The 25,227-nt window shown below is 46.5% G+C and overlaps 3 protein-coding genes across 8 annotated transcripts in view; 1 reads left to right on the forward strand and 2 right to left on the reverse strand.

The window, feature by feature from the left end:
- On the forward strand, window positions 1-11,231 carry ZNF575 (zinc finger protein 575). Of its 5 annotated transcripts, none has more exons than XM_083754192.1 (3): window positions 1-121; window positions 5,736-5,849; window positions 7,028-11,231. In XM_083754192.1, the coding sequence occupies exons 1-3, from the start codon at window positions 43-45 to the stop codon at window positions 7,723-7,725; spliced, it is 891 nt and encodes a 296-aa protein (XP_083610318.1). In that variant the 5' UTR covers window positions 1-42; the 3' UTR covers window positions 7,726-11,231. The 5 variants fall into 5 exon arrangements, with proteins under 5 accessions (XP_083610318.1, XP_083610322.1, XP_083610319.1 ...); XM_083754196.1 differs by having other exon boundaries at window positions 88-1,245; XM_083754193.1 differs by lacking the exon at window positions 1-121 and adding an exon at window positions 524-2,392.
- LOC310851730 (phospholipase A2 inhibitor 25 kDa subunit-like) overlaps window positions 1-25,227 on the reverse strand; it is a 1,159,037-nt gene that overhangs the window by 581,880 nt on the left and 551,930 nt on the right. The gene's annotated exons all lie outside the window — the stretch shown is intronic.
- Window positions 10,173-25,227, reverse strand: part of XRCC1 (X-ray repair cross complementing 1) — an 18,206-nt gene continuing 3,151 nt past the window's right edge. The window contains exons 4-17 of one of the 2 annotated variants that reach the window (XM_083753867.1): window positions 24,440-24,598; window positions 23,347-23,427; window positions 23,137-23,248; window positions 21,366-21,487; window positions 19,798-19,921; window positions 18,811-19,036; window positions 17,761-17,877; window positions 17,421-17,520; window positions 16,493-16,685; window positions 15,640-15,694; window positions 15,188-15,333; window positions 14,454-14,544; window positions 13,422-13,497; window positions 10,173-12,825 (exon numbers count right to left, since the gene is read on the reverse strand). In XM_083753867.1, coding sequence (XP_083609993.1) covers window positions 12,712-12,825; window positions 13,422-13,497; window positions 14,454-14,544; window positions 15,188-15,333; window positions 15,640-15,694; window positions 16,493-16,685; window positions 17,421-17,520; window positions 17,761-17,877; window positions 18,811-19,036; window positions 19,798-19,921; window positions 21,366-21,487; window positions 23,137-23,248; window positions 23,347-23,427; window positions 24,440-24,598 — 1,716 coding nt within the window. In that variant the 3' untranslated portion in view covers window positions 10,173-12,711. Of the gene's footprint in view, window positions 12,826-13,421; window positions 14,297-14,350; window positions 14,545-15,187; window positions 15,334-15,639; window positions 15,695-16,492; window positions 16,686-17,420; window positions 17,521-17,760; window positions 17,878-18,810; window positions 19,037-19,797; window positions 19,922-21,365; window positions 21,488-23,136; window positions 23,249-23,346; window positions 23,428-24,439; window positions 24,599-25,227 lie in introns of those variants that run through there. The other variant, XR_014567745.1, reaches the window with a different exon arrangement.

Consider the following 25,227-nt stretch of genomic DNA (forward strand, 5'->3'; position numbering starts at 1 on the left):
CGCGCCCCTCTGTGGGCGAAACCATTCGGCGGAGGGGTGAATATGAAATCATCCCTGGATGTGGTTCTGCCCGGGCGTGCTCATTTTGCCAGCAAGGCTTGCTCAGTTGATTCTGCTGCAGGTAGTTCCTCCTCTCTGTTCCGTATAGATTGCTTCTGGTTTTTGTATAATCCTGCTTCCTTCGGCTGCTTGTGATTTAGTCTTTTTTTTAAAAAAATATTTTTTTATTTTCGCATTTTCCCGTCTGTTTGCGCGCGCGCGCACTTCTAGGCAGCGCGGAGTTTTGCATTTCAATGTACGGTACTTTCCAAAACTAAACCAAATTGAAGAGCTCCTCGCTACTCCCGTTGCCTGTGCTTCTTCAGCTTCATTCTCGCCTAGTGTGCATTCTAAGAAGCAGCTTAATAATAATAATTTATTATTTGCATGGCCAAAGCATAAAAATCTATGCGTAAAAGAAAAACGGGAGAACAATACAGTTCTTTAGAAGTTTTTTTTTTAAGCCAATGCAAGAAACGCTCTTAAAATCGCACCCACCCCCTTGATGCAATATGATCTTCCAAAGTGGGTCTCTCTGAAACTCTGGCTTCTTGATACTTGAAATCCTGTCTGTTTTTAAGGGTCCTGGGACATCATGGCCTAAAGGCATCTTGTTCCAACAGTCTCGGCTCAAGTTACGCAGGTTCTGATCTGGTCAGTGTCCAGATCATGAGGAATGTTTGGGAAACGCCTCCCCTGGACTTCCATGGAAGAAAGGCGGGGTAGAGGTGTAATAACATTTCCTTCCTTCCAACACCGCCTTGCCTTAAAGTCTGTATCCGTCTGCAGGGCTGCAGCCTTAATAGTAAGCAATAATAATGCAGAGAAAAGGTGGGTTCCTCTCTTCCCTGAAAATTAGCATCACCCTCCCTGTCTTTCTCGAGTTAAGGAGCAGGCATTAAAGAAGTAAAATTCTGCCGCCCCAGGGCAGACTTAAGGACCAGCTTCCTCTCTTTAGGAACAGAGGCTGCAAAATTAAACACCCACGCAGCCTTCTCATATCCAGGTTAGTCCTCTAGGCAAGTACCTTGCTGCATTCAATGAGCTTCCTGCTTTCTTGGAAGGAAGGAAGCCACGTTGAAATCAATGGGCCCTTAATGCAACCTGGCTGGCAGTGCCCCATCGTGGAGGAACTGAAGCCACGCACATTTCCATCCTGAAGGAGGTGCGTGTAAGAGGTTAAGCCCAGAGTCTCCCTACTGCTAGGTAAGCCTGGTTAGGATATTAAAAAAATCCTTTCAGTAGCACCTTAGAGACCAACTAAGTTTGTTATTGGTATGAGCTTTCGTGTGCATGCATGCACACGAAAGCTCATACCAATAACAAACTTAGTTGGTCTCCAAGGTGCTACTGGAAGGAATTTTTTTATTTTGTTTTGACTATGGCAGACCAACAGGGCTACCTACCATAACTGTCAATGTTTCCCTTTTTTAAAGGGAAATTCCCTTATTCCGAATAGGATTCCTCATAAGAAAAGGAAAAAGTTGACAGCTATGCTACCTACCTGTAACTGGTTAGGACATGGCCTTGAACGGAGAGGTGATGGTGTATCATTATATAGCGCTGGAGTCCTAAGGACATTTATTGGGCAGTAAGATCTAGCGGGTCTTCTTTCCGAAATAAGTCTGCATGGAAGCACCTGGCCACATGTATATAATTGCTTAAGCTATAAGTCAGCGGGGCTTACTTCCAAGTAGCCCTACTGCATAGGCTGGTAGCAGGATCCTCTGACGTCCAGAGGGGTTTTGTTTTGTATATTTATTTAGTAGGTCTTAACTAACCAGTAACCATGCATGCGTAAGATTTTGCAAGAGTTTGTTTTCAAGTAAACATTGCTAACAAGAGTATTTTTTAAAATAATAATAATAATACTTATCCAGCTCCCCACTCCCGTTCGCCCAGCTCAGAGCAGACCCATTGGAATGAATGATTTCTGTTCTAAACAGAATTTAGTTGCATGCACGATGGTGGTGGTCTAGGTCTGCAAATTAAAGAGCTCCCAGGGACAGCCGTTCCCGTCATCGCGACCTCGTCACGTTTATTAAATCCCCCCCCCTTTCCCAACACACACATACCCCTACTTTGCAAAATAAATAAATAAATAAATACCGGGGAAGGCGCGGATTGGCCGAGGAAGCTGCGAGTAAGGAAAGACCCCTCCTCGCCAGCCAGCCAGCCGGATTGGTGCTGCTGCTGCTGCTGCTGCGCCCGCCCGTCGCTGGGGACCGGCCTGGGAAGGGATGCGGTGGGGCGCACGACCTGGCCCCCCGCGGGGACAGCATGACCCGGCGCGATCGGCTCATGAAGGGGAGACCCCAGAGGCAGCCTGAGGCCGGGGGAGGCTCCCGGGCCGGTGAGTGGCGTCTGGGGGGAGCGAGGGGGCGGGCGGGCAGCAGGAGGAAGGCCCAGCTGCTCAGCTGCATACATAGATGCGGTGAAAAGGCGAGGGATGCCCAGCGGTGGGGTGCCAGAAAATGGGGAGTCCCCGCTGCATTCGTATTTGAAGGCGGTTTTGCATTTGCTCCAGGCCTTGGTGCGTCAGGGTGAAGAAGGGGGCAGTTTTTATTTTCCTCTCCGCCCCTCCCCCCAAAAAAGACTAAACCGGTTTGAAAGCACACCCCCCAATATGGTGTGAAGCCGGGTGCATTGCACCAAATCCAGATTTCCCTCGGTGGTAATACGAATCACATTTCAAGCTCCTGTCCACTGTCTGACTGGTTTTGGGGAAGGAGGGCCAGCTGTAAGGGAAGGGTGCTGCCCCATAGCAGCAAGAGCTGTTGTCTGTGTTTACTGGGAAGTAAGTGCCACTGTGCTTAATGAGGCTTACTCCCAGGTAAGTGTGCAGAGGATGGCTGCCTTGGCTGCATTTTTTTAAAAATGCTTTGATGAAAACATTGTGGTTGGTGGCTGGTGCAAACTCTACATCCTGCACACCCGCTTCTTAAGAAACTAGGTCAGGGGTCTCATGCGTAAATGATTTGGGCCCAACACCAAACAACTCAGTACCACCACAATCCTATGTGTGGTTACTCAAAAGTAACACCCACGGTGTCCAGTGGTGCTTCCATGAAGATTAAGTGTGTCTGGGATTTCAGACTGCGAAACTGAACTTCCCTGGAAAGCCAACAGCTTGCTCTTTAAACATGCTGTATATATAAGCTATTTATATATAATAGTTTATATAAGCTGTTTTGCTTGTAATTGTTGCATATACAAACATTTGCCTTGCTAGGTCCTGAGGCATCGCTCCCCCCTCTAGAAATAAAAAGGCCTGTTCTTGAAAGAGGTACCTGCCCAAGTCAGAGCCGTTCTGAAGCGACTTACTCAACTGAGTAAACATGTGCAGTGATGTGATTTCTGCGAATTACTGCAAATTATTAGTAATAGAATTTCTATCCTGCCCTTCATCCGGGGATCATGTGGCGGTTTGCAATATAAAAACACAAAAAACACGACAGAACAAATGCAACAGAAGAAACGAAATATCAGTCCCTTTTTGCAAGGAGCTCTGGGAACTGTAGCGCTGTGAGGGGAATGCGTTGCCGATAACTCTCAGCAGCCTGAACAAACTACAGTTCCCAGAATTCCTTAGGGGAAAGCCATGACTGTGTGAAGGGGCATCTCGGTGCTTTAAATGTGTGGACGTGGTCCCAATTCGTTGCTGGCCTCCCAGCTCTCTCCAGCGCCAGCCAGCACGGCCAGTGGTCTGTTTCCAGCAGATACTGTTTCTGCAGCTTCCTGCCATCAGGAAGCTACTGGAAGGGAGTATATTGGGGTCCGGCCCTTTTTTCATAGGGCACCATCTGATCTGAAAGCTTTCCCCTGTAATACTTGGTTTGCAAATGCTGTTAGTTTTCTTTCTCCTCTCTGCCTTATCCACCAACTCCTCCTCTCTGGCCTGTATTCCAAGCGAGTTTCCATAGCAACTCCACACTTAGGCCAAGAGCAGAATTGAGCAGTAATTGGATCCCGGGGCCTTTCGGGAGACATGAAGCCATGAGGGAACCCTGCGATTGAAGTACCATTAGTTAACACAGTTCTGATCCATACGCTGCCCGCCTGACCCGTGGCAAAACCGAGGCCAAGCCTGTAAATGAGGGCGCAGGAATAACCAGCCTGTTTGCCCACGCATCCTCATAAAGGTTATGTGAAGCTTGGAAGCAGGGGGAAAGGCCTATTTGCACAGATCTGGCCTCCCTAGTCACCTCGAGCTGCTTCTCGCTCACCATAGGCGACCAGACATGGGGCTGTTTACAAGCCTGTACAAGATGTGAGGGGACTGGATTTATGCATTTTATTTTATTTTTTTAAATTAAACGTCATTGTGAGTGATGGGAGCGGGGTGGCGACACATTTTCCCGTTGCTATATATTTCCCCGTTAAATCTCTATCTACGATGCATTGCTTCATTAAGATTAATTAGCAACATAATGAATGGGATGCCAGCGCTATATCGAGTCCAGTTGGCAGCTTCCAAGGCACGCTGAAATGAGTGTATTAACAGGTTTTCATTTGAAAAGAGAAGTGTGTGCGATTGAGCTATGTGTAAGTATTTCGACAAGAAATAATCTGGAAGAAACTCTAAATTGGTTTGATTGTAACATTCTCCTATTCTGATCATGATTTGTGTTCCCCCCACCCCCGACAATAAATATGTCAGTTCAAATTTTATTTATCATTGTTATTTATTAAATTTGTATACCTCCCTATACCCGTAGATCTCAGGGCAGTTACCATTCTCTCCCCCACCCCAATACCTTCTTTAAAAAGCTACTAGGAAAAAAACACACTTTTGAGCTACTTATACAACATGCAAAATGAACATAGGGTGCATATTTTTAGAAATGTTGTTGACTAAATGTAAGTCAAGCATGCTCAATCGAATCCCAATCGCTTTGGGGCATCAGGACATAAAATGTCCCAGAAAGCTCACAGGAGAGCGAGCGAGCAGTTTTTATTCGAATTGCAGTGCCAGGGGGTCGCTGGCAGTTGTTTTCAATTTTTTCTACCTGCCCTCTTTTCTCCAGTCAAAATCCCCATCACCACTGCTACTGGTATTGAAAAATGCATTCCTTTATTCTACCCTCCATCCCTTTCAAACAGGGCTAATAACTTCTGGAGGGAAAATCTCCAGGGGTGGTGGGAGCCTTCAGCCCACCTTGGAGCAGCTCTGCTCCTCCAATCAAAATCGGAGCCACTTAAGTTGGTTTTTGAATTTATTTATTTAGGGAATCTAACGACTCCTGTTTTGTACACAGATGCCTTGTGCCTAGGGCCAAGTGTCCAGCAGCAGCACCAGGAATCTGTTACTGTGTGCCAAATTGAGGTTCTTAGCGAAGACATAAATATATAAATACTTTTTTTGTGTTTTGCTTTGTTTCAAAAAGCCCCACCAAGTTCCTAGTCCTTAGGCCTAGATAAGCAGGTTGAAAGTGCACGAGCAATCTCCCAGGCCAGAGAGTGAGTGGCTTTGTAGGGTTTCTAGCAGCCAAGGACAAGGTTTCTTCTCCCTCTGCCCCCCACAACGAACAGAAACGGAACGAACAATGTAAAAGGAACATCTGACTGGATGTAAGGCAGTTTCCTGTGGTTCTGTCTTCTCAGAACATTGATTCCCGAGTTTCTGTTTATATATTCTATCTTCACGATGGATGACTGTGCCATGGTGATAAAACCATTTCTCTCTGTTTGTGCAGGTTACATTCTCGCCCGACCAAGCCTTGTCCTGATGCTGGAAAGGGGGGAACAGCCTTGCATGAGCAACAGCAAGATCAGCGTGGGCACCAACCCTCTGAGCAGCAGTGTTGCGGGTAAGGGGGCGTCTGGAAAGCCAGCCTGGAGCATCCTGACCTGATCTCCTAGGACTTAGGTCACGTGCGCACCATAAATCTAAAGCCCTGTGATATCACTTTAAACAGCAATGGCTTTCCCCCCAAAAGGAAGTTGAGACACTTGGATTTAAAATAAATATTGTTTAACAGAAAGTGGAGAAGATGGGTGTTAACCATGGAGTGATGCCTTAAATAAATTTTTTAATGTAACTGGAAGTTGGAAAATGGGAATTTTTTTCTTTTTCTTTATTTCCTCTTTTTTCTTCTGTTTTCTCTTTTTTCCCTGCTTCTTTCTTTTTCTTTTCTTCTTTGGTGTTCTCTGTTTGGAAATTTTATTAGAGTCCAGGGATTGTACAATCTTGAGGGTCGTAGATGGTTGATGGAGGGGCCCTGGGTGGGAGGCAGGGAAATATTGGGTGACAGGGAGGATAAAGATCCCAGGTGAGAGCTGGGAGGGCCTATGACCATCTGCAGTAAGGGTTAAGAACTACTTTTAAGAGAAGACTTTGTATGCTATTACAGTGGTACCTTGGTCCTCAAACTTAATACATTCTGGGAGTCCGTTCGACTCCCAAAATGGTTTGAAAACCAAGGCATGGCTTCTGATTGGCTGCAGGAGTTTCCTGCACTCAATTGGACACCGCGTAAGCTGTGTCGGATGTTTGGTTTCCAAAAAACGTTTGCAAACCAGAACACTTACTTCTGGGTTTGCGGTGTTTGGGAGCCAAAATGTGCAAGTACCAAGGCGTTTGAGAACTAAGGTATGGCTGTATTACATTTTGTAGCTGTTTTTTCTTTTTTATTTACATTAGCGTTTTTCCTTTACCCTGGTAGCTTAGTGTTTCTCTTATTGTGTCATGAAAAAACTTTAATAAAAGTATTAACAACAACAACTAGAGCTCCCCCCCCCCCCCAGCAAAGAATCCTGGGAATTATAGCTTGTTCAGGGTGCTGAGAGTTCTTAGGAGGTCTCGTTCCCTTCCAAGAGCTACAATTCTTAGAGGGAATTGTCCATGCATTTAGTCCATGCATTTAGTGAGTGGACTGATGAGAAGCTAGAGAGGTGGGGCAGAGAAATGGCTAGGAGATGCGGGAATGGCCCCCTGGTTGATAAGGATGCCCAGCTTCTGACACCCTCCTTTCCCCTCCCCTTCCAGACTCGCAGGCCCTGAAAGAGAACGCCAAGTCGCCTTCACCCGCGGCTCTGTCTTCGCCGCCCGCCACGGAGTCACCCAAGCCTGCCCGGCCCCGCCGCCCCCGCCCCCCGGCTGTGCTGCCCTCCGAGCGCCCCTACCAGTGCAAAGACTGCGGCAAGCGCTTCGTGTACCGCTCCAAGCTGGCCACGCACCAGTGGACCCATTGCGCCGAGCGCCCGTACAAATGCCCCGACTGCCCCAAGAGTTTCAGCTACCCGTCCAAGCTGGCGGCCCACCGCCGCACGCACACCGGCGAGCGGCCATACCCCTGCACGCTCTGCCCCAAGCGCTTCGGACACCGCTCCAAGCTGGCCGCCCACCAGTGGATCCACACGCCCGAGCGCCCGTACAAATGCGCCGACTGCTCCAAGAGCTTCTGCTACCCTTCCAAGCTGGCTGCCCACCGCCGCACGCACACGGGGCAGCGGCCCTACCCCTGCAACCGCTGCGGGAAGAGCTTCTGCTACCCGTCCAAACTGGCGGCCCACCAGCAGATCCACGCGGCCGCTGCAGCGGGGCGGCCCTACCCGTGCATGCGCTGCAGCAAGAGCTTCCGGCAGCTGCGCAACCTCACGCTCCACCAGCGGGTGCACGAGGACGGGGAAGTGGGGGATGACTTGTCCCAAAGCAAAGGCCACAGCAACGGAGAGAGGCCGTAGAGCGGAGATCTGAAGCGACTGGACCACGCGGGGGTGCGGGGAGGAAATTGGCTAACCTGGATGCTTGGTGGGTGCGGGGGAGATCATTGTAAATAACGGCAAGGGAGAGGGGGTTTCGGGTTTACACAGAGATGCGCTTTGAGGACCCATAGTTGCTCAGCTCTTTCGTTGTGGGTCTTGTCACTGTTTCCCCCCCTACAGTGCCAAGTCAATGTGTGTGTACTCTCCTCCCCATAGCCCAAGCTGTGTATACCATGCTGAAAAAAAAAGCCAAAGTGTGTGTGGTCAGAGAACCCCGGTTCAGCCCTCAGAAACGGCATATTCTGCAACTTGACTAACTTGTGCATTGCTGAGATGTGCGCCTAGGAGGGGCAGAGTACCACGGTCTGCAACCTCAGCACCCCACTGATTCTGCAAAATAAGCTCAGCCACCTTTGAATCCCAATTTCACAAGAAGCTTGCATAAATTCATAGAAAATGGATGGATATGCACAAATCTTCCGGAGAGCAGAATTCTCCCATTGCTTTGTACGACCTCCGACCATTCCCCAGGCTGCCTCTTGTCTGTGTTCAGTTGGCACATGCTTACACTGGAATGCAGAGATCAGCATCTTCACAGTCCAAGGCCTCTAAGTTAGGCCTGTCAAACTTGGCATTTTCTGGGTTGTACATCATCTGCCTCCTGTGGCTTATCAAACCCTGTTTGTGCCTCCGGCCTGTGGCTAAAGAAAAGGGGGACAGTTTTAACAACCTGGCATGCCACGCACACACTGGTGTCTCACAGTGTGTGCGATAGAAGTTGCTAGTCTTTATGAAGGCAAAGATAAGTCTGAAAATGTGGTTGTGGCATCTGCAAAATTGCCAGGAGTAGCTTAAGCTGAAATGCCAAGAATCCATGAATTTTTTGGGGTGTGCTCGCACGCTACATTCTGTACAGTGGTGGGCCCTCCCGACAAGTAGCAGTAGAATAATTTTGCAAATGTTATGTGTTGTGTTCATTTGCCATTTTAAAATTTTTGCTTCAGTTGGCATGGAATCCTACCTCTGAGCCAGCTGCTGTAAAACTGGTGGCTCTGGGCTTCTGTCCCTGATCACATCAAAATATGTCCCTAGCCATTTACAACATGTACTGAAAACTGCTTAAGCACACAGATTTCTAGTGCTGGATTTGGATGGCTGGATTTCCCACCCCCACCCTCCATCACTTGGTTTACACAACTTTTACTGCCCGGTCCCTTTCGCTTCTTCCGTGTGACCGTTTCACCACATGCCTAGAGAGGCAGCCCCACAAACCTGCCTTCCTTTGTTACACCTCCCCCCCCCCACAAATTCCCCACTTTGGGGGGGTTACTTTCTTGCCTCTTGGTTCAAATGTCAGATTTCTAAGACACAGTGTGTTCCAATCTCCCACTTTTTAGACACATGTCCATCTTTCCACCCCCCCTTCTTGGATGGATGAATTCTACACACACACTCCTTGTCCTTGTACCATTTGCCAAAGCATCTTTTGCCTTCTCACCCCCCCCCAAAGGCATTTGTTCAGATTGTTGCAAGGGAGGCGGGGAGGGGGTGTTGATTGATCCATGGTATGTTTGTAGTTGATACTAAAAAAAATGGGACTCCCCTGGGAGCCTGGAGTTTTTTTGTCTTATTTTTCTTGGAAAAAATAATAAAACTTATAAAAGTTTAGTCAACTGGGTTAAGTTGAGCTTGGAGCATATGACAAATGCAGAATTTTGGGGAGCAAACTTGGCAGAAGACAGGTGTAGCATCATTGGCCAAAGGCAGCTTACTTCTTGCGTATCAGATGGTAGGAAAAGAGGGAGGTGCCCACTTTCAAAGCATTTTGATACGAGATACAGGTAGCTAGATTAAATTGGATGTCCATTAGAGCCAAAAAGGCAGTTACTTAACTGTTGTTGCTGGTCAAAGATCAAAGCACTTGTGCCTAAATATTCCAGATTTTGTAAGCGTTTTAAAAAAAGCACAGACCCAAGTCAGATATCTCTTCCACACATTAAGTTAGACAGAGGAGGAAGGTAAGGGAGACAAATTACCTAGGGGTAATTGCCTTAGCTTGAACTTTTAAATGGTTTATACAAATAGTTTGTGGGTTCCTAAGTAATGCAATTGTGTCAGAAAGAAGAGAAGCATTTGGGGCTGTATGAGCAGGACAGAAGGAAAGCAGGGAATGGAGACCTCAGGGGGAATGTGTGTTCAAGCAATTCCACACCACCCTCAATTGCCACATGTGAGCCGAAACTGCCACTATGAGCATCAGGAGCCTTTTTAAAAGCTTAAATGCATGACTTCCTGTCCAGAACTGTTGAGACCCTGTTAGAAATCATCATGTCAATATTATGACACCTGTTTCTTCTCAGTAAGATCTTAAGAGGTTGTTACAATCTTTCTGTTCTGTGGCGCAGAAGAGCAGCTCGAGACTGAGATTTTATTTTCATTTCATTTACTTTTTATTTTAAAAAAAAAACCCCAACAAACCAGATTGGAGGGGGAAAGAAGACATGAATACATCCCTGGAGGAGATTCGTCACAACTTTTGGAACCTCATGCAAACTGTAATGAACCATAGGTATAATTCATTTTTAAAAACCAAGAAGCCCTTAATCTTGGGACATGTGAGCTGTGATGCAAACTTGATACAGTTTAAATGCTACGCCTCCCCCACCCCCATAGCAACCCTGAACGTGGTAGATTTTAGAAGGTGTGTGTGTGAATTCTCATTGCACTCCCAAAGCTAGTTCCCCTCTGGTGAGTAGTCAAGATAGCTTATTAAAAAAACACCATTGCCCTTTACTGTCACCTGAAAGCCATCACCAGCTTCTTGGGAATCATAGCTGAGCAAACACTCCAGAGCATCCCATGCTTTTCAACAATTTCTGGCTAACACTGTAATGCCCCCTACCTGGGGACAAGCTAATCCTCCCTGCCAAAGAGGCATTGGAGTAAACAGGAGGCCAACATGGTACTGCCATCTTTTGTTGTTATAGCTCCTATCAATGCTATCCGTTGGTTGTGCTGATTGAAGCACTTCATTGGTAGGCTTCTAATTACTTCTTACCCACGCCTGTGATCTTTGGGCTTCCACATAGTAGGAGCTAGAGGAAAATGGAAGGTGGTAGCTGACTTCCCATTTAAGCATCAAAGCTAAGGGTTCAAGTGGAGAACCTCTGTATTGGAGATGTTATATACACTGGGGCCAAAGAGTACAGTCCATAGAAATGGGCCATTTGCAGCCCTTTCCTGAAGCTGGGAAGGTCCTGTGAGCAATCAGCTTATTTACTGTAGTTTATCCATGAACGTAAGGACAGAGAAGAGTTGCTGGCTTGATCCCCAGCGCTGAGGGCAGCACCAATGATGTGGGGGAAGAGATGGGCTGTAAAAACGAGGTAGATTATTCAAGGCCTCTCAGTCCAGTTCACAGCCAGGGAAAAGCAGGAAGGAACATGCAATTTTGGGGGGTCTGGGTCAGAACACCACTCCCCCCCCCGGGGAAAAAAGTTCACCGGGAAGCTGAACTGAAGGGTGGGTTTTTCTGCTGTTTCCCTTCCAGTGGAACAGACAACTCCCTGCTGAAATGAATCAAATTATAAGACAATTCACTCCAGCTGCTTTTTTTTGCTTCCTATAGGAGAAATCTGAGGCTTGGGCCATAAGAGCTGCAGTATAAAACTTAGTATGGTTTTAACAGTCATAGTTTCTCCCAATAGCAACCCTGAACACTGTTTAAAGCGGTTGTGTGTGAGAACGCTTAGCATTAAAACATCTCTGTACCTGGGCCAAGCATGCCACTTAGGATTCTATGCTCGGTCACCGTAGGGCTTCTACTCCAAATACCACATGCTTATAATGGAGCTGTGTAAGACAGTGCAAGTGCACTGAGCTTAAAAAGGAATGTGAACTCAGGGACTGGATATTACACTGCGGGCCTCATTTGAACATGATTTTCCAGAGGTGGTCGTAGGAATGCAGCTGAGCAGAATGTCAACCAACATGGTAATGCACACTTGTGAGTGGTTAATTCCTGAATCCTAAAAATGGGCTTGGATTTGCCCCATGGTCCGGCCAGCATACCACTGATTGCTCATACGCTCAGGTTTGCTGAATCTACAGACGGAGGAACAAATTTCGTCTGCAAAAGTGGAAGCTTGTGATGGGGTGGTCTTAGTCACAAAATGAAAAGGAGTCAAGGAGCAGGAGGCAAACATCTCCTGTAAAACTGGGAGCAAGGCAGAGCTTGCATAGAGGGACAGGTGCACAAACGTGACGACGTTTGTGTCAGAATATCCACCTTGAAATGCCCAGTGTCCTCAGCTATATACACATATATATAAATAGAGAGATAGAGAAAAGTTAACTGACTGGCAAGAACCCACAGAGCCTCCTAGGAAGTGATGTGGGGGGGGGAGGGAAAAAGAGAGAAAGAAAAAGGGTGCAATGAAAACCAGGGTCAGGAGAGGGTCCCAAAAATAAAAGGATTGTTTGGAGGATGCATCTTGCTTTCCCAGTTGCACCCTCGCCCCTTATTAGTCCAAACTAAGTTCCTACTCCACTTATTAAGCCCTTGAGAGAGTTGACACTAGCCCCAATCCAGAGCAGCTCACCACTGCCACTGTGCACCATGGAGGCTTTCTACACTGATTTCTCCAGAGCAGCTCAAGTTATTTCTGAAAATGAAATCGTGTCCCATGTGAGCTGGGGTAGCTACTGCTGGAGCAAGCGATAGTAGAAAAAAGGCCCTCAAAACCCCATCTGTGTGTGTGTGCGTGTGTGTGTGTGTGTGTGCGTGTGTGTGTGTGTGTGTAGAAACATGGCTGCTGGACAAGGCCCTTGAGAGGAAGGAACGTCCCAGTGGAAAACAAGTGAGAGATAGCATGGTGTCAAGTGGCTCCAAGGAGAAGGAAAGCTGTTTGCTCCAGAGGGAGTATACAGGACCCACAGGGACGTGCCTGCAGGGAGGAGGCTGGCCTACACTCGTGGTACCACAACATAGGGCTGGTGGGGGATCAGCTTCTGCTGCTGGTTGCAGTTGTAGATCCAGCGGGGGCGCACGAAGGAGAGGTTGGCATTCTCGTTCAGAGCCTGCAACAGAAAGGAGAAAACGCTGGCACTTGGAAGTCCCTGGCCCCACCCCAAAAGGCGGAGCCAGTCCATCCTGATGCAATGCCTACCTGTTGTGGACTAGCACAAGCATTTCAATGAGGTTGCCCCGGTTTACATTTTATCTTGGTCACAAAGCAAGAGACAGCGGGGTGCTGAGGTTAGAACCAGGTTTCCCCACTCTTGTCTGACACTAATTCCCTACTGAAGCACAGAGCTTGCTGGTTACTTAGGGCTAGTCACAGATGGGCAGGGTATAAGAAAGATTAAAACAACAACAACATCAACAACAAGAAGTATTATTCTTCAACCTCAGCCCCCACTTCTACAGCAATGTAACATTAAGCATGTTACTGGGTCATCGTAAGGATGCTAAAAAGCTCTTGAAGCATTTCGAAAGCATAAAATGCTAAAAAGTGCTACTACGATCATCAGTTTCTGCCACAGTTGCCTTTGGAACTGGCCTCCTGTGTTTATCTCCATCCGTTATCTACAGGGCCATCTGAAAAGTGTGTCATGGCTTACAGAGGATGGGGCTAGACCAGTGCAGTCCTACACAGCCGGCAGGATGAGCTCACCTCCTCAAACGTGTCGTCCCACTCTTGAGCTGTGATCACATAATTCACTCGCTCATTCATATAGTCCTCCACTTGCCTGCAAGCAGAAGAGAAGCATTCCCCTCACAATAATTTACAGCCACCTTTTCCTCCTCCCCTAAGAGCAGAAAGAAGTGATCTTGAAATACACTTGAGATTGCAGAACTGGCACAAATGGCTGGTTCGCATGACATACTAAGCCAACCTGGCTCACCCTCCAGATGTTTTGGTGAGTTGGCTGGGGCTGATGGGAGTTGTGGTCCAAAACCTCTGGGGGGGGGGGTGCCAGGTTGGCAAAGGTTGTACTAAGCCAAACTTGAACATATGGGTTCCTAGGGAGGACCTTGCACCCACTTGGCAACTTCTCCCAGGTCACCTTTGCTGCCACACCAAACTAGGCAAGGTTTGGCTTAGCATGGCCTCTGAACCAGGACTTGTGGCTAAATTCCCCCTGAATTAGCCGCAAGCTGTAGCCAAGGTTTGTTCTAAATCCGACATCTCATGGGCGTCCTCTCACCAAAAAAGGAAAAGGAAAGAGGTAGATTGCATCCAGACCCACAGAAATTAATGGATATGACTAACTTAATTTCAATGGGTCTACTCTGAGCAGTATTTTTAAATGGGTTGATAAGTTTGTATGCAAGTATAGCATGCTAAATGTTACAGTATATTGTTTGAATTGTGCTTTTTAAAATTTAGCCGGGCCTGACAAAATGAGTATGATATATTCAAAGCATGTTAGGCATGAAGGAGTGGACAGTCAAGACTCTACGTAGTTTCTGGTTCCTCTCTTCCTAGTGAAGCACCCTTACAGAAAAATATGGAATTGTGTTTTGAAATTTGGCTGCTAAACTCGGCTGTCTGCGGTGGGAAAATTTGGATTTCCATAGTCTTTGTTGTTCACCATACACAGCTTACACTCTTTTGGGGGCTGCCTCTGATGACAGCATGCATTCAGCATGCCACTTGGGCCACAGCAGGCACCTACTACAATGCCACCGCAGCAAAACTCACCCGTTAAAAGCCACAATGTACCGGTTCAAGAGGCGTCGCTCTTGAGAAGGGAATTCGCCATAAAGGAAGAAGTGTTTGCCCACAAATAAATCTGGCAAAGACAGAGAAGAAGCAGAATGAAGACTTGAAACCCCAAACTTGCCCCATAAATGAACCACATGATTTCCAAGCATTATGTCTATTGATGCAGTTCAAGACTAGAGGGTTGCATCTAATTAATTAATTAATTTCAATGGGTCTACTCTGAGTATACTAACATTGGATACAAGCCAGGAGCTCTCAGGTCCTAGTCTCATCTATACCAGCAAGGGAAGAAACAGCATGGTTGCATCTCATCTCCTGACTTCATTTTCCTAGTCTTTCCTTGCCTTTAGAAGTCATGAGGCCTCCTTAGCAGAGAAGGGAGAAAGCTGGGGCTGCCCACCAAAGCGTGGGAGCACTCTCCCCTCTTGTATTTTCTAGCAACTGGTATTCAGAAGCATTTCTGCCTCTGACTGGGGTTAGTGGCCATTGATAGTCTTCTCCTCCACAAATTGGTCCAATTCTTTTTTAAAGCCATCCAAGCTGGTAGCCTCCTGTGGCAGCGAGTTCCATAGTTTTAACTACGCACTGCATAAAGAGGAAGCAAAATAGCTGCACAAGATGAAAGAGTCTTTCACTCTCAGCCCCAAAGGGGGTTAAACAACAAAAGCTTTAGCTGACTGATCAGATCTAAGCTCACAGTCCTGACATACCTGGTAGCTCTGGGATGGGCTGATCTGGTTCCTCTTTTTCTTCGACATCCGTATTCTCATCTGTGGAGCCGCCATATGGATCGTCATCTGGCTCCGGGACCACCCTCCGCCCCCCTTGTTGCTTTTTGCGGTGCTCCTCTTCCACTCTAAAGCCATGGGGAAATGGGAATATGTTGGCACAAAGAACCTGATATCCCCGCCCTACAATCAGCGTCACGCTTCTAGTCCTCAAGGACAAAAGTGCACATTGGCCATTACAACCGAAGGCTTAGAAACCGGGGAACATCTGCGCAAAGGACTTCCACTGATGCAATCTCTAACCATCTTCTCTTATATATGCTTACCCGCTGGCATCATAGGTACCCAGCCACTATTCCAACCCCTTTAAAACACAAAATCCTTCTTCCATCCCTGAAGGCACGGCTTACAAAAGAACCATTCACTTGACCAACCTCCTCAGCTCATCGTCGGTGTCACCAGAGCCCTCATCTCCATTGTCTCGAGCACCTGAGGTGGGTAAAGAAGCAGAGAGAAAATTAGTACAAAGGGCTACTACTGTGCCATTACATTTGAATGGGCAGATTAATGCAGCCCCTGACTCACAACCCAGGAGCACTGCCTGCTCCTTCCAGCTCCTTTGTAGCTGCCAGGGATACGGGGTTTCTTTACAGCATTGCACAAAACCTGAAAGACAGGTGAGCAAGTGGCAATGGGAAGCAAAGAATCAGAGGCTCGGTGTCTCAGGAAGGGAACACTCAAAAGGCCTGCTGGGGTCCAGAGATAAGACCCACAGCTTGGACAGCTCAATTGGTGCTGATAATGCCTAGGTTGTGGTTTGATCCCTGGATTGAACAACTAAGTGTCCCTGCATTGCCTTGCAGTGTGTTGGGCTCAGTTTGGCCCTTCAGCTGTCTGGGCCCAAAGTAATTAGGGATTTATATGCTCAAGTCAGCACCTTGAATCGGGCCTGGTATACACAGGTAACAATGGTTTATAAAACTGTCTAGTAACTTCAGCTTCATGTAGTGGAATTTATCAGCAGAAGGTTCAAGATTGCTCCTTTAATCATAATCATTTCATGGATTTCATTACCCATGGGTGCAGGGGGGAGGGTGGCCATCACATTTGTGAGCTTCCCAAGAGGCACCTCTCTGGCTGTTGGTGGAAATAGGATGCTCAATGGGAAGGACCTTTAGTCTGACCCTGCAAGGTGGTATTTACAGGAAGATGAAGCAGGAGGGAGGAGTCTGAAAGTGAGCTCTCTTGCTCCAACACGCAGGTAGAACCAGGGTTTCTCAGACCTACCTCTGTGATCCTCATCGCCGCTGGATTCTCCAGAGTCAGCTGCCGGGGCCTGCGAGTTGTTATGGATGCCGCTGCTCCGAGAGGTAGTGGGCTCCTCCTCTTCTTCAGAGGATGCCCTCTTCGGTGCCCTGGGCACAGCTTTGGGGCTGGCAAGGGTCTTGGGCTTGTGGTTAGAGCTGGGCACGTTAGCTCTCTGTCAAATAAAAGCAGTGCTCATGTCAGAGCAGTTCTCCCCTTCAGTCTCATGAAGGAGAGGGTGCCTGTAAGATGGCATCTGCAATCTTATCCTTTATTAAAAAGGTATACAGCACAGAGAATTTTAAATGCATTGCCCAGTTAACTAGGGAACATTGTCTTCTCAGTTAATTAAAAAACCTTTTTGAACAACAGAAACAACTGACCTGCTCCAACTCAAAGTAACCAACGTCACACATTGCAGGGGGGGGGGGGAGTTTTATTCTCTAAAGCAGTGCCACAGTTCAGTTTTGTTTCAAAAACCACATAAGGTGTCGTCGTCCCCCCTCCCCCAGTATGTTAACACTGGCAGGGACACACACACAAAAAACCCTCTAAAGGCAAAAAATCGAGACTTCTGGGGATATATTTTTTGTCTCATGCAGATAGAAAATTGTAAATGTAAAGTGGCTCAAATATCAGGATACAGTTTACTACCATGCAGGTAATATCCTAGGCAGATGGCAATGTAGTAGGTTTACTTCTGTGTAAATTACGCAATGAGAAGTAAACACATGGTTTGATTTTACCCCCTATCATTGGAAGAACCTTATAGGAAGAACCCTACTTTTCAATCAGAATGTGTGTGCAGCCCTGATCTATTAGTGCCAGTGGGGCGATAGCAACTCCTTTCAGGACAAAAGAAGTTTGCCAGAGCTGTGCCTACTCCATATGAACCGAGGTGCTCTATTACCTGCGGATGTGCAAGGGGTTTGTGGTGTCGGGCAGGGGTGTCTTCGTCACTCTCTTCCTCCTTCTCACTGCTGGAAGATTCTGGGCTTACCATCAGGTAGCTGTTAAAAGGAACACACCCGTTGCAAACCCAGATGTAGCTGAAACCAAACCTCCCATCCCAATGCAGTGGGGAGAGGGAGACTCTCTTGATTTTGTTGGACTCCAAATCCCATCAGCCGCAGCTACCAGTGGATGACAGGAGACTGGAGTTTTACCACCGCAGGTTCCCCATCTCTGCAATGCTGCAAGGATCCTTGACAGAGCAGCCCTTTAGGCTCAGCCCCCACCCGCCAACTCACCGCTTGCAGGGAAGGCACCGCTTTGTGCGATAACAGTCCAGGATCCACTCCTTCCGCACAATCGTGCCCCCGAGCCCTTTCACTTGGCTGTACTTGGGCGTGTTGGCAAAGGCACAGCTGGAAGGGGAGAGAGCACAGCAGGGCACTCAGGGCACAGCAACATGTTTCTCGCTACTAACCAGTGCTAAGAGCAGAAGAACTGGCATAAAGCACAACCGGTCGCTTCAAAAGGCAGATTGTTGTGGTGGAAATTCAAATTAGTTCTAATGCACTCGGCTGCAACTTTAACCCTTGAGCAGACCTGCACAGGATCAGGCTGTACATCTACGTAGTTCCTTGTTGGTTAGCAGCCCTAGTTTACTGGAGCTACCCTGCTACTGCCTATAGCAGCCAGCATTAACCTGATGCCTGGAGATGTGTTGGACAGCAACTCCCATCACTGCCAGCCATGGCTGTGAGGCCTGGAGGCTAATGGGAGTTGTAGTAAATATATATATAGGTTACAAGGTTGATGCAGGCTGGTGTCTAGCAACTTTCCCATGTGTACGGAAGGTAGAGTAATACTTTTATTTTTTAAAAAATCTGGGATTAATATTATTGTGCTACTTAATTTAATGGGTCTATGTTAAAATCACATGTGCAATGCTGATTTGCAAATTGTTTAGCTTGTTGCTATTGCATTTTTATGGTGTGTAAGATCCCTAAGCTTCCTTCTGTAGGCTATATTAAAAAAGGCGGCAGCCTGTGAGAATTATAAGCAGCAGCAACAGCAGCAGCAGCAGCAGAGGAACTCTCTCCTGCTACCCCATTTCCAAGACCTGATCTTTTTGGGGGAGATGAGGTACAGGGAAAGAAGTAGTTGCACGTTTTTATGTACTTCTCGTACCAAAGACTTGTTATGTTTCTGGTAAAGCAGCAAGTCGACAAGATACAAACTAATGTCTGGTTGAAGCCTTTGGGACTGTACAGTCTTAAAAACCTAGGGGTTGGGTAGAGAGAAACAAAATTTCAGAAGGCACAGGGAGATCCAGTGGTTTGCAGGACACCTACATGAGGTGAGTGCTGTCAGGGGTCCAGTCTGGTCGGTACTTTGCACCCATCTCTAGGGCTTTGTCCCGCAGCTCAGAGCGGAATGGGTTCTGGAAGCCGCTCAACACGAACACAGTTCCCTGCAGGAGACGCTGGAAAGACACGTTTGCTGTCCCCTCTGAAGGCTGAGTTTGTGGAGGCTTTTTGGAAGGTGGCGTCTTTGGGGAAGGTAGTGCTGAAGGAGAAGCTGGTAAAGGAGGGGAAAGAGCAAATCAAAGTCATTTAGGAGGAGGGATGCACAGATCTGTAGCTATTCTTCCATATGAATCAATCAAAATGGATGCTGAAAAAGCTGTGTCCTAATCCCTGTGCAAATAGCTGCTGGAAGTGGATGATTCTGCATGGAATATTGAATTAGGAGCAGCATATGACATCCTGCTATCTCAACATTCTTTTTTTAAAGAACTTAGTTTCTAGTCCTTATGGCTGTGAAAGCATACTGGCAACAGATGGTACTGCTGGACATCAGAAAAGCATTTGGGAGGGAGTGGGGAACGAAAAGGGACTTCCAGCAGTTAAGAACTTCAGTCTCTTCCGTAGTATCAATGTGCCCTCAAGGTGTGCGGCTGTCAGGGACCAGCCATGTAAAACCTTGATAGAACTATCTTCCAAAAGCCTGAACAAATAGAAAAATCCTTAACATTTCTCAAGAACGTAGCTAAAAAGGCAGACTATCTGATTTCTGTAGGGAGGGAATTCCATAGCTGGAATACTACCACTAAGAACAAGCATGGGCATATTAAAGACTCAGGATACAACCCCATGCACACTTAATAAGAAGCAATGTGGAAGGATTTAACTGCTGAGTAAATGTGTTAAGATCTGCACTGCAAAGTTACTTATCAATGCAAGTAACTTACAGTAACCCCAAGTTTAGCCTCCAACTTCTCCCAGTGTACGAGAGGACTCCCAAGGCCCATTTTCAAAATGCAGCCCCCGCACACACACCTTTGAGTTTCTTGGAGGCTGGCTGTGCAGGGCGGGGAGTATCGGGGTGGGGTTTATTGGCTGCAGATGAGAGACCAGAGTTTTCCTTGCTGAATTCAAACTTCCTCTTGACCGGCGTGGGCTCCTGTGAGCAGAAGGAAACATGCAGTGCAAAACAATGCAGGCCTACTAAAAGGTAAGATGCCCAGAGGCCACGGGGACTTACTCATGGTGTAAGAAGGCAACCTGTGGCTTTCCACATGTTGTCGGGCTCGCAATTTCCATTAACCTCAGGCAGAATGACCAGTGGCCAGGGATGATGAGAGGAGTAGTTTAACAACCACATAGAGAGGAAATGCAGTGGATCATGGGATGGGACAAACCTATAGTAAAGATTTGTATACTTCAGGGGTTGACTTGCTCCTGGTTTGTTTGTTTTTAAATTACATTAGCAAAACAACAAACCTATGGTTATGTGAAACATACTCAATAAACACACAAGACGTAATCGGCTGTACTTATAAATAAATAAGGTATACTTCATTGTATCAACGGAAGTCTCATAAAGTTCAACGAAAAAAGCAGAAGACCCAGTGGATGAGTTCATTCTCTAGTCTGTTCATGCATAAGGTCCACACGTCTATAAGTGTCTATTCCACCTGTCTGTTCATAGAGTCCAATAATCCACATGAAGGGTTCTTACAGTTCCCCTGGGTCTTCTGCTTTTTTCGTTGAACTTTATGAGACTTCCATTGAAATCTACTATTTGATACAATGAAGAATACCTTATTTATTTAAAAGTACAGCCAGGAGTAGCTAAGCATTTTCAGACCCATGGCAAACCGTCTGGCGACAGGGCGATGTGTAAAAGTGAGCTTGGCTAGTCCTCCATCCAAGCACACATATTGGCAGCCTTAAAATTGGGTCATAAAACTTCTGGCATCACAGAATCACAGCTGTGGACATGCAGGAGATGCCAGTGAAAAGAATATTGTTTTTTGATGGATAAATTTGAGGATACGCAAAAATAAAACAAAAAACCTTTTTGGCATCACAATAAGCAATCTATAGGAGCAGTCAGTAAAAAGTTTTAAAATAAGTTTTTAAAAGATATTTTCATTTTTTAAAATGGGGAAAATTGGAATCTTGGAGAATTAAAAAACCTCTCTTGGAGGGTCTGTACACAGGTCTTAGTCTTAAATCTTAGGGTCTCAACTGCTATGCAGGGGATAATAATAATAATAATATCAGTTTTCCTTAAAGCTGGGGTGGGGAGCCAGTTGCCCTCCCCATGTTCCTGAGCTCCAACTCCCATCATCCAACCATGTTGGCTGAAGCTGAGGGAAGCTGTAGTCTGACAAACATCTGGAGGGTCACATATTCCCCACATCTGCTTTAAAGGGTTGTTGTAAAGATTACAACTAGATAATGAACGTGAAGCAGTTTGAACACACAAAAGTACTATAGAACTATTAATCAGAGCATAAGTAGTTAAAGCAATAAAGGAACAACTGGCAGCCCTACTTTAGGCTAACATGCAAGGATAAAGTTTGGCACCCAACCTATTCACTCAGAAATCAGCTTTTAACCTTGGGAGAGGCTTTGGTGGTGGGTTTTTCGGCGGCTGATGGCAAAGGATCGGGGGAACTGGACACGCTGGTTTGCAACGAGGCAGCGGCATAACTGGGTGAGGGCTGGTTGTTCTGAGAGGCTGCAACAACAGTAATGAATAATCATTCTCAATGTGTTATGAAATGCAGTGCTGATGCTATGAAGTGTGCACGGCAGAAGAGCCCATTTGGGTTTTCTGTTTGTTTGTTAAGGAATGCTTTTTCAGGGATGGCATGAGAAACCTTTTGTCGTCACAGCATTACAGTGGGAGCACACAGAGCTTTGCATGTGAATGTCTCTGGTTCAACCCAGAGCCAACAGAAAAGCAACCTCTCTGCCCCACCGACACAAACTCCCTTAAGACTCTCCTTGCTAATGGCTATTAGTAAAAATGGGTAAATGGAACCTCCATGTTCGGTGGCAGTATAATAATAATAATATTGATACCCCACCCATCTCACTGGAAATATGTATTTATAATAATGTTGATGACGGATAGTATCCCGTAAATTAATGTATGTTTCTGATAAGATTTTTCATTGAATGTTCTTATTTTTTCTTTCTTTTTTATTATTGCTATTTTTCTTTTTTTCTTATCCTTTTTTCTTTTCTTTCTTTAATGTGTTTCAATATGTGTAGCTTTTATTGTGCAAATAAAGCTTATTAAAATATTAATTGCTATTAGAAATAAATGAATACATTGCTGAATAAAAACAAAGAAAAGCCAGTTCTCGGCCCCACAAACACAAACTTGCTTAAGACTCTCCTTAGTACAGTAATGGCTATTAGTAACCATGGGTAAATGGAACCTCCATGTTCGGTGGCATAATTTAATAATAATAATAATAATAATAATAATAATAATAATAATAATAATAATAATAATATTGATACCCCACCCATCTGGCTGGGTTTCACCAGCCACTCTGGGCGGCTTACAGCACATAAAAAAATTGTAAAACATTCGACATAAAAAACTTCCCGATACAGGGCTGCCTTCAGGTGCCTTCTAAAAGACAGATAGTTGTTTATTTGCTTGACATCCGATGAGAGGGCATTCCACAGGGTGGGCACCACTACTGAGAAGGCCCTCTGTCTGGTTCCCTGTAACCTTACTTCTCACACTGAGGGAACTGCCAGAAGGCCCTTGGAGCTGAACCTCAGTGTCCAGGCTGAACAATGGGGGTGGAGACGCCCCTTGAGGTATACTGGGCCGAGGCCGTTTAGGGCTTTCAGACACCATTCAATATGAGATCCCAAGGAGCAATGGTGAGAAAGTGCTGTAGCTTTCATGCCCTTCTTGCGAGCATCTCAAAGGCAGCTGATTGGCCACTGAGGGAAACAGAAAACTGGATGCAATGGACCCATGGCTTGACCTAGTAACCCTCATTATTAGCCAGCTGGAAGCAATATACCAAGCGTAGGGCCTCTCAGGTCTGTGACGTTCTCTGGCCTCAAAACCTTCCCCTGGCCACCAAGTCATTTCCCCAGACCACACCCCTCACTGACCCTGAGTGGTTTTGAGCAATTGACCTCTGATAATGTGTATTCCTTATCTGGATGGAGGCTAGAGAGGAGTGTGTGCAGAAACTAGCCTTCTGTACAAAGACAAGACATATTCAGGGTCCCGTCCACTTTTGCCCCTCTGCCCCGATAATGGAATACGGGTCTCGAACATCTGCCCAGAAGGGAAATGCAGCCCTTGAGTTGGAAATAGTTCCCCACCTATGCTATAGGTACTGTGGCTACCTTTAGGTGGAGAGACGAGGGGTTTGCTGGCACGGCTGAAGAAAAGCGCGCCGGGCTTCAGGGAGTCGTTGTCGTCTTCCTTGACCTTGAACTGCCCCAGCTTGGTGAGCTTCTGAATACACAGAGCAGGAAGGAGAGAGCAAGGGTTTCAAATCAGCCAAGGAATGGCAGCAAAAGAGGGGACAACATTCAGGTCATTGGAGCACTTACTGGCGAAGCGGTTTTGGAATGAACCTCGTCATTTTCTGGAGGAGAGTGGAATCTCACAAAGGAGAGGCCATAAGTCAAGGACTGAGAAGGAAAGAAAGAAACTCAAGTAAAGGAGTCAGGTTTATCAATCAGGCAGTCCCAAGCACTTGTCGGCCCCTCCTCCCAGGCGGCCCCTCTCTCTTATCATCATCACACACTCTTCAGGAACCAAAGACATCTCACTTAACAGAACCTGGTATGTTAGGCATACATCAGACTGACACCACCTACCAGGAATTGCTCCCCTTGTAAACAATCACTCTGATAAACTGTTGATACTATATTTTTCATGCCAAGAATATGCACAACTCTGGAGTTTACATGTTCTTCTGCTGGAGGTTAGCCCAAGTAATGCTGTTACACACTTACTTGGAAGTAAGTTCCACAACTCATTGGAATTTCAGAGTAAACATAAATAGGAATTTGCTCAAAATAATATCCCTATACAAGAATTTAGTTATTTCCATCCTACATTAACGTCCTCTGATTTCACCTCACCTCTAGATGGGGAACCCATAGTTTAACTACCTAAAGCAGTTAAAAATTTGCATCCTCTGTTCACCAGATTAGTAGAGATGCTAGCCATCAGCCTTTTCATGCTGCTGTTGCTGTTATGATTTTTGGCATTTGTACAGCACTCCATAACATAAATGTTCTTTGGGCAATTACAATAACCATTTCTATTGCAGAATGCAAAGTTCTTTACCCTTTCTCAGCTTCAAACCACTCCTGTAATACCGGCCAGAATGAAACCCATTTCACAGATGGGCAATGGAGAGAGATGGTAACTAACTCGTGACTGGGTAGCACAGCTTTCACCAACCTGGTATTCTCCAGGCATTTCATACACCAACTCCTGTCAGCTCCAGTCAACATGACTGTGCTGGCTAGAACTGATGAGGGCATGTTGTAATCCTAAGTAGCTGGAGAGTAACAGGCTAATGAAGGCAAGCCTAGTAAGTCTCTTACCAAACTGAGAAACGAATGCAGAAACTCAAGCTTGACACTGGCCAGCATCCCTTATATCCTGTATCATTTGTACTTCCACACAAACCTTGGTATAGGGCTGGGTACAGATGATCTTCACCCGGTCCCACTTTCTCTCAGCTGTGGCCTTCACAAGCTTATCTGGTCCAAACATACGAACCCTGTTGAGGTTGGTGCCGCTCTTGCTCTCCGAGGGGGACATGAAGGAGGATGTGACCAGCAGCACCTGAGGTGAGAGGGAAAGGACTGGGGTGGAGGTCAGGGTGCACTGCAGGCTTAAAGGGATTACATTTTAGCCTCTAACTTGACAGATGCCAGCCTAATAGGATTAAAATATGGGTTCACAGAGGTAGGAGGTGGTGGTGGTGAACTAGAGAGGAACACTGAGTCATATTTATGGCTTCTGATGAAAACTGCCAAATGCACAATATACAGGGTGCTCCTCTCTACCCACATGCCCTCCATGTCTCTATGGCACTTTCTTTGACTTGTCTAACATTGTTTTGCATGTGGCTGCATTCAAGTGGCCCCTAGCCTATGCTGCTGGACTGCCACTCATGTGTGACTCTGGTCCCCACTCCCACTATCTCTAGGTTTGGCCTTTCTTTAAGTAGGTTTAAGTACCACTTTCAGCCTCTGTGAAATGGACCCCCCTTAGTAGACTGCTTCAACCCCACAGACTAGGAAAATAGTAGGGGGGGGTGATGTTCTACACCAATGAGACAGCCCAAACAAATTGCAAGGAGGACACAACTCTGATCCTGCAAAGCCCCAAACCACCAGCCTTTTGTTAAAAAACAGCTTGCTTTCAGGTTGGGTGAGGAACGAGGCCCTTCCACAGTCTCTCACACACAG

Source organism: Podarcis gaigeae (assembly GCF_964106915.1).
Source record: "Podarcis gaigeae genome assembly, chromosome: 8".
Classification (NCBI taxonomy): Eukaryota; Metazoa; Chordata; class Lepidosauria; order Squamata; family Lacertidae; genus Podarcis; species Podarcis gaigeae.

Coding starts and splice junctions, on each gene's coding strand:
- ZNF575 (XM_083754192.1), top strand. CDS start 43: ATGAAATCATCCCTGGATGTGGTTCTGCCCGGGCGTGCTCATTTTGCC. Junction 122..5,735: donor CTCAGTTGATTCTGCTGCAG/GTAGTTCCTCCT, acceptor CTGTTTGTGCAG/GTTACATTCTCGCCCGACCA. Junction 5,850..7,027: donor TCTGAGCAGCAGTGTTGCGG/GTAAGGGGGCGT, acceptor CTCCCCTTCCAG/ACTCGCAGGCCCTGAAAGAG.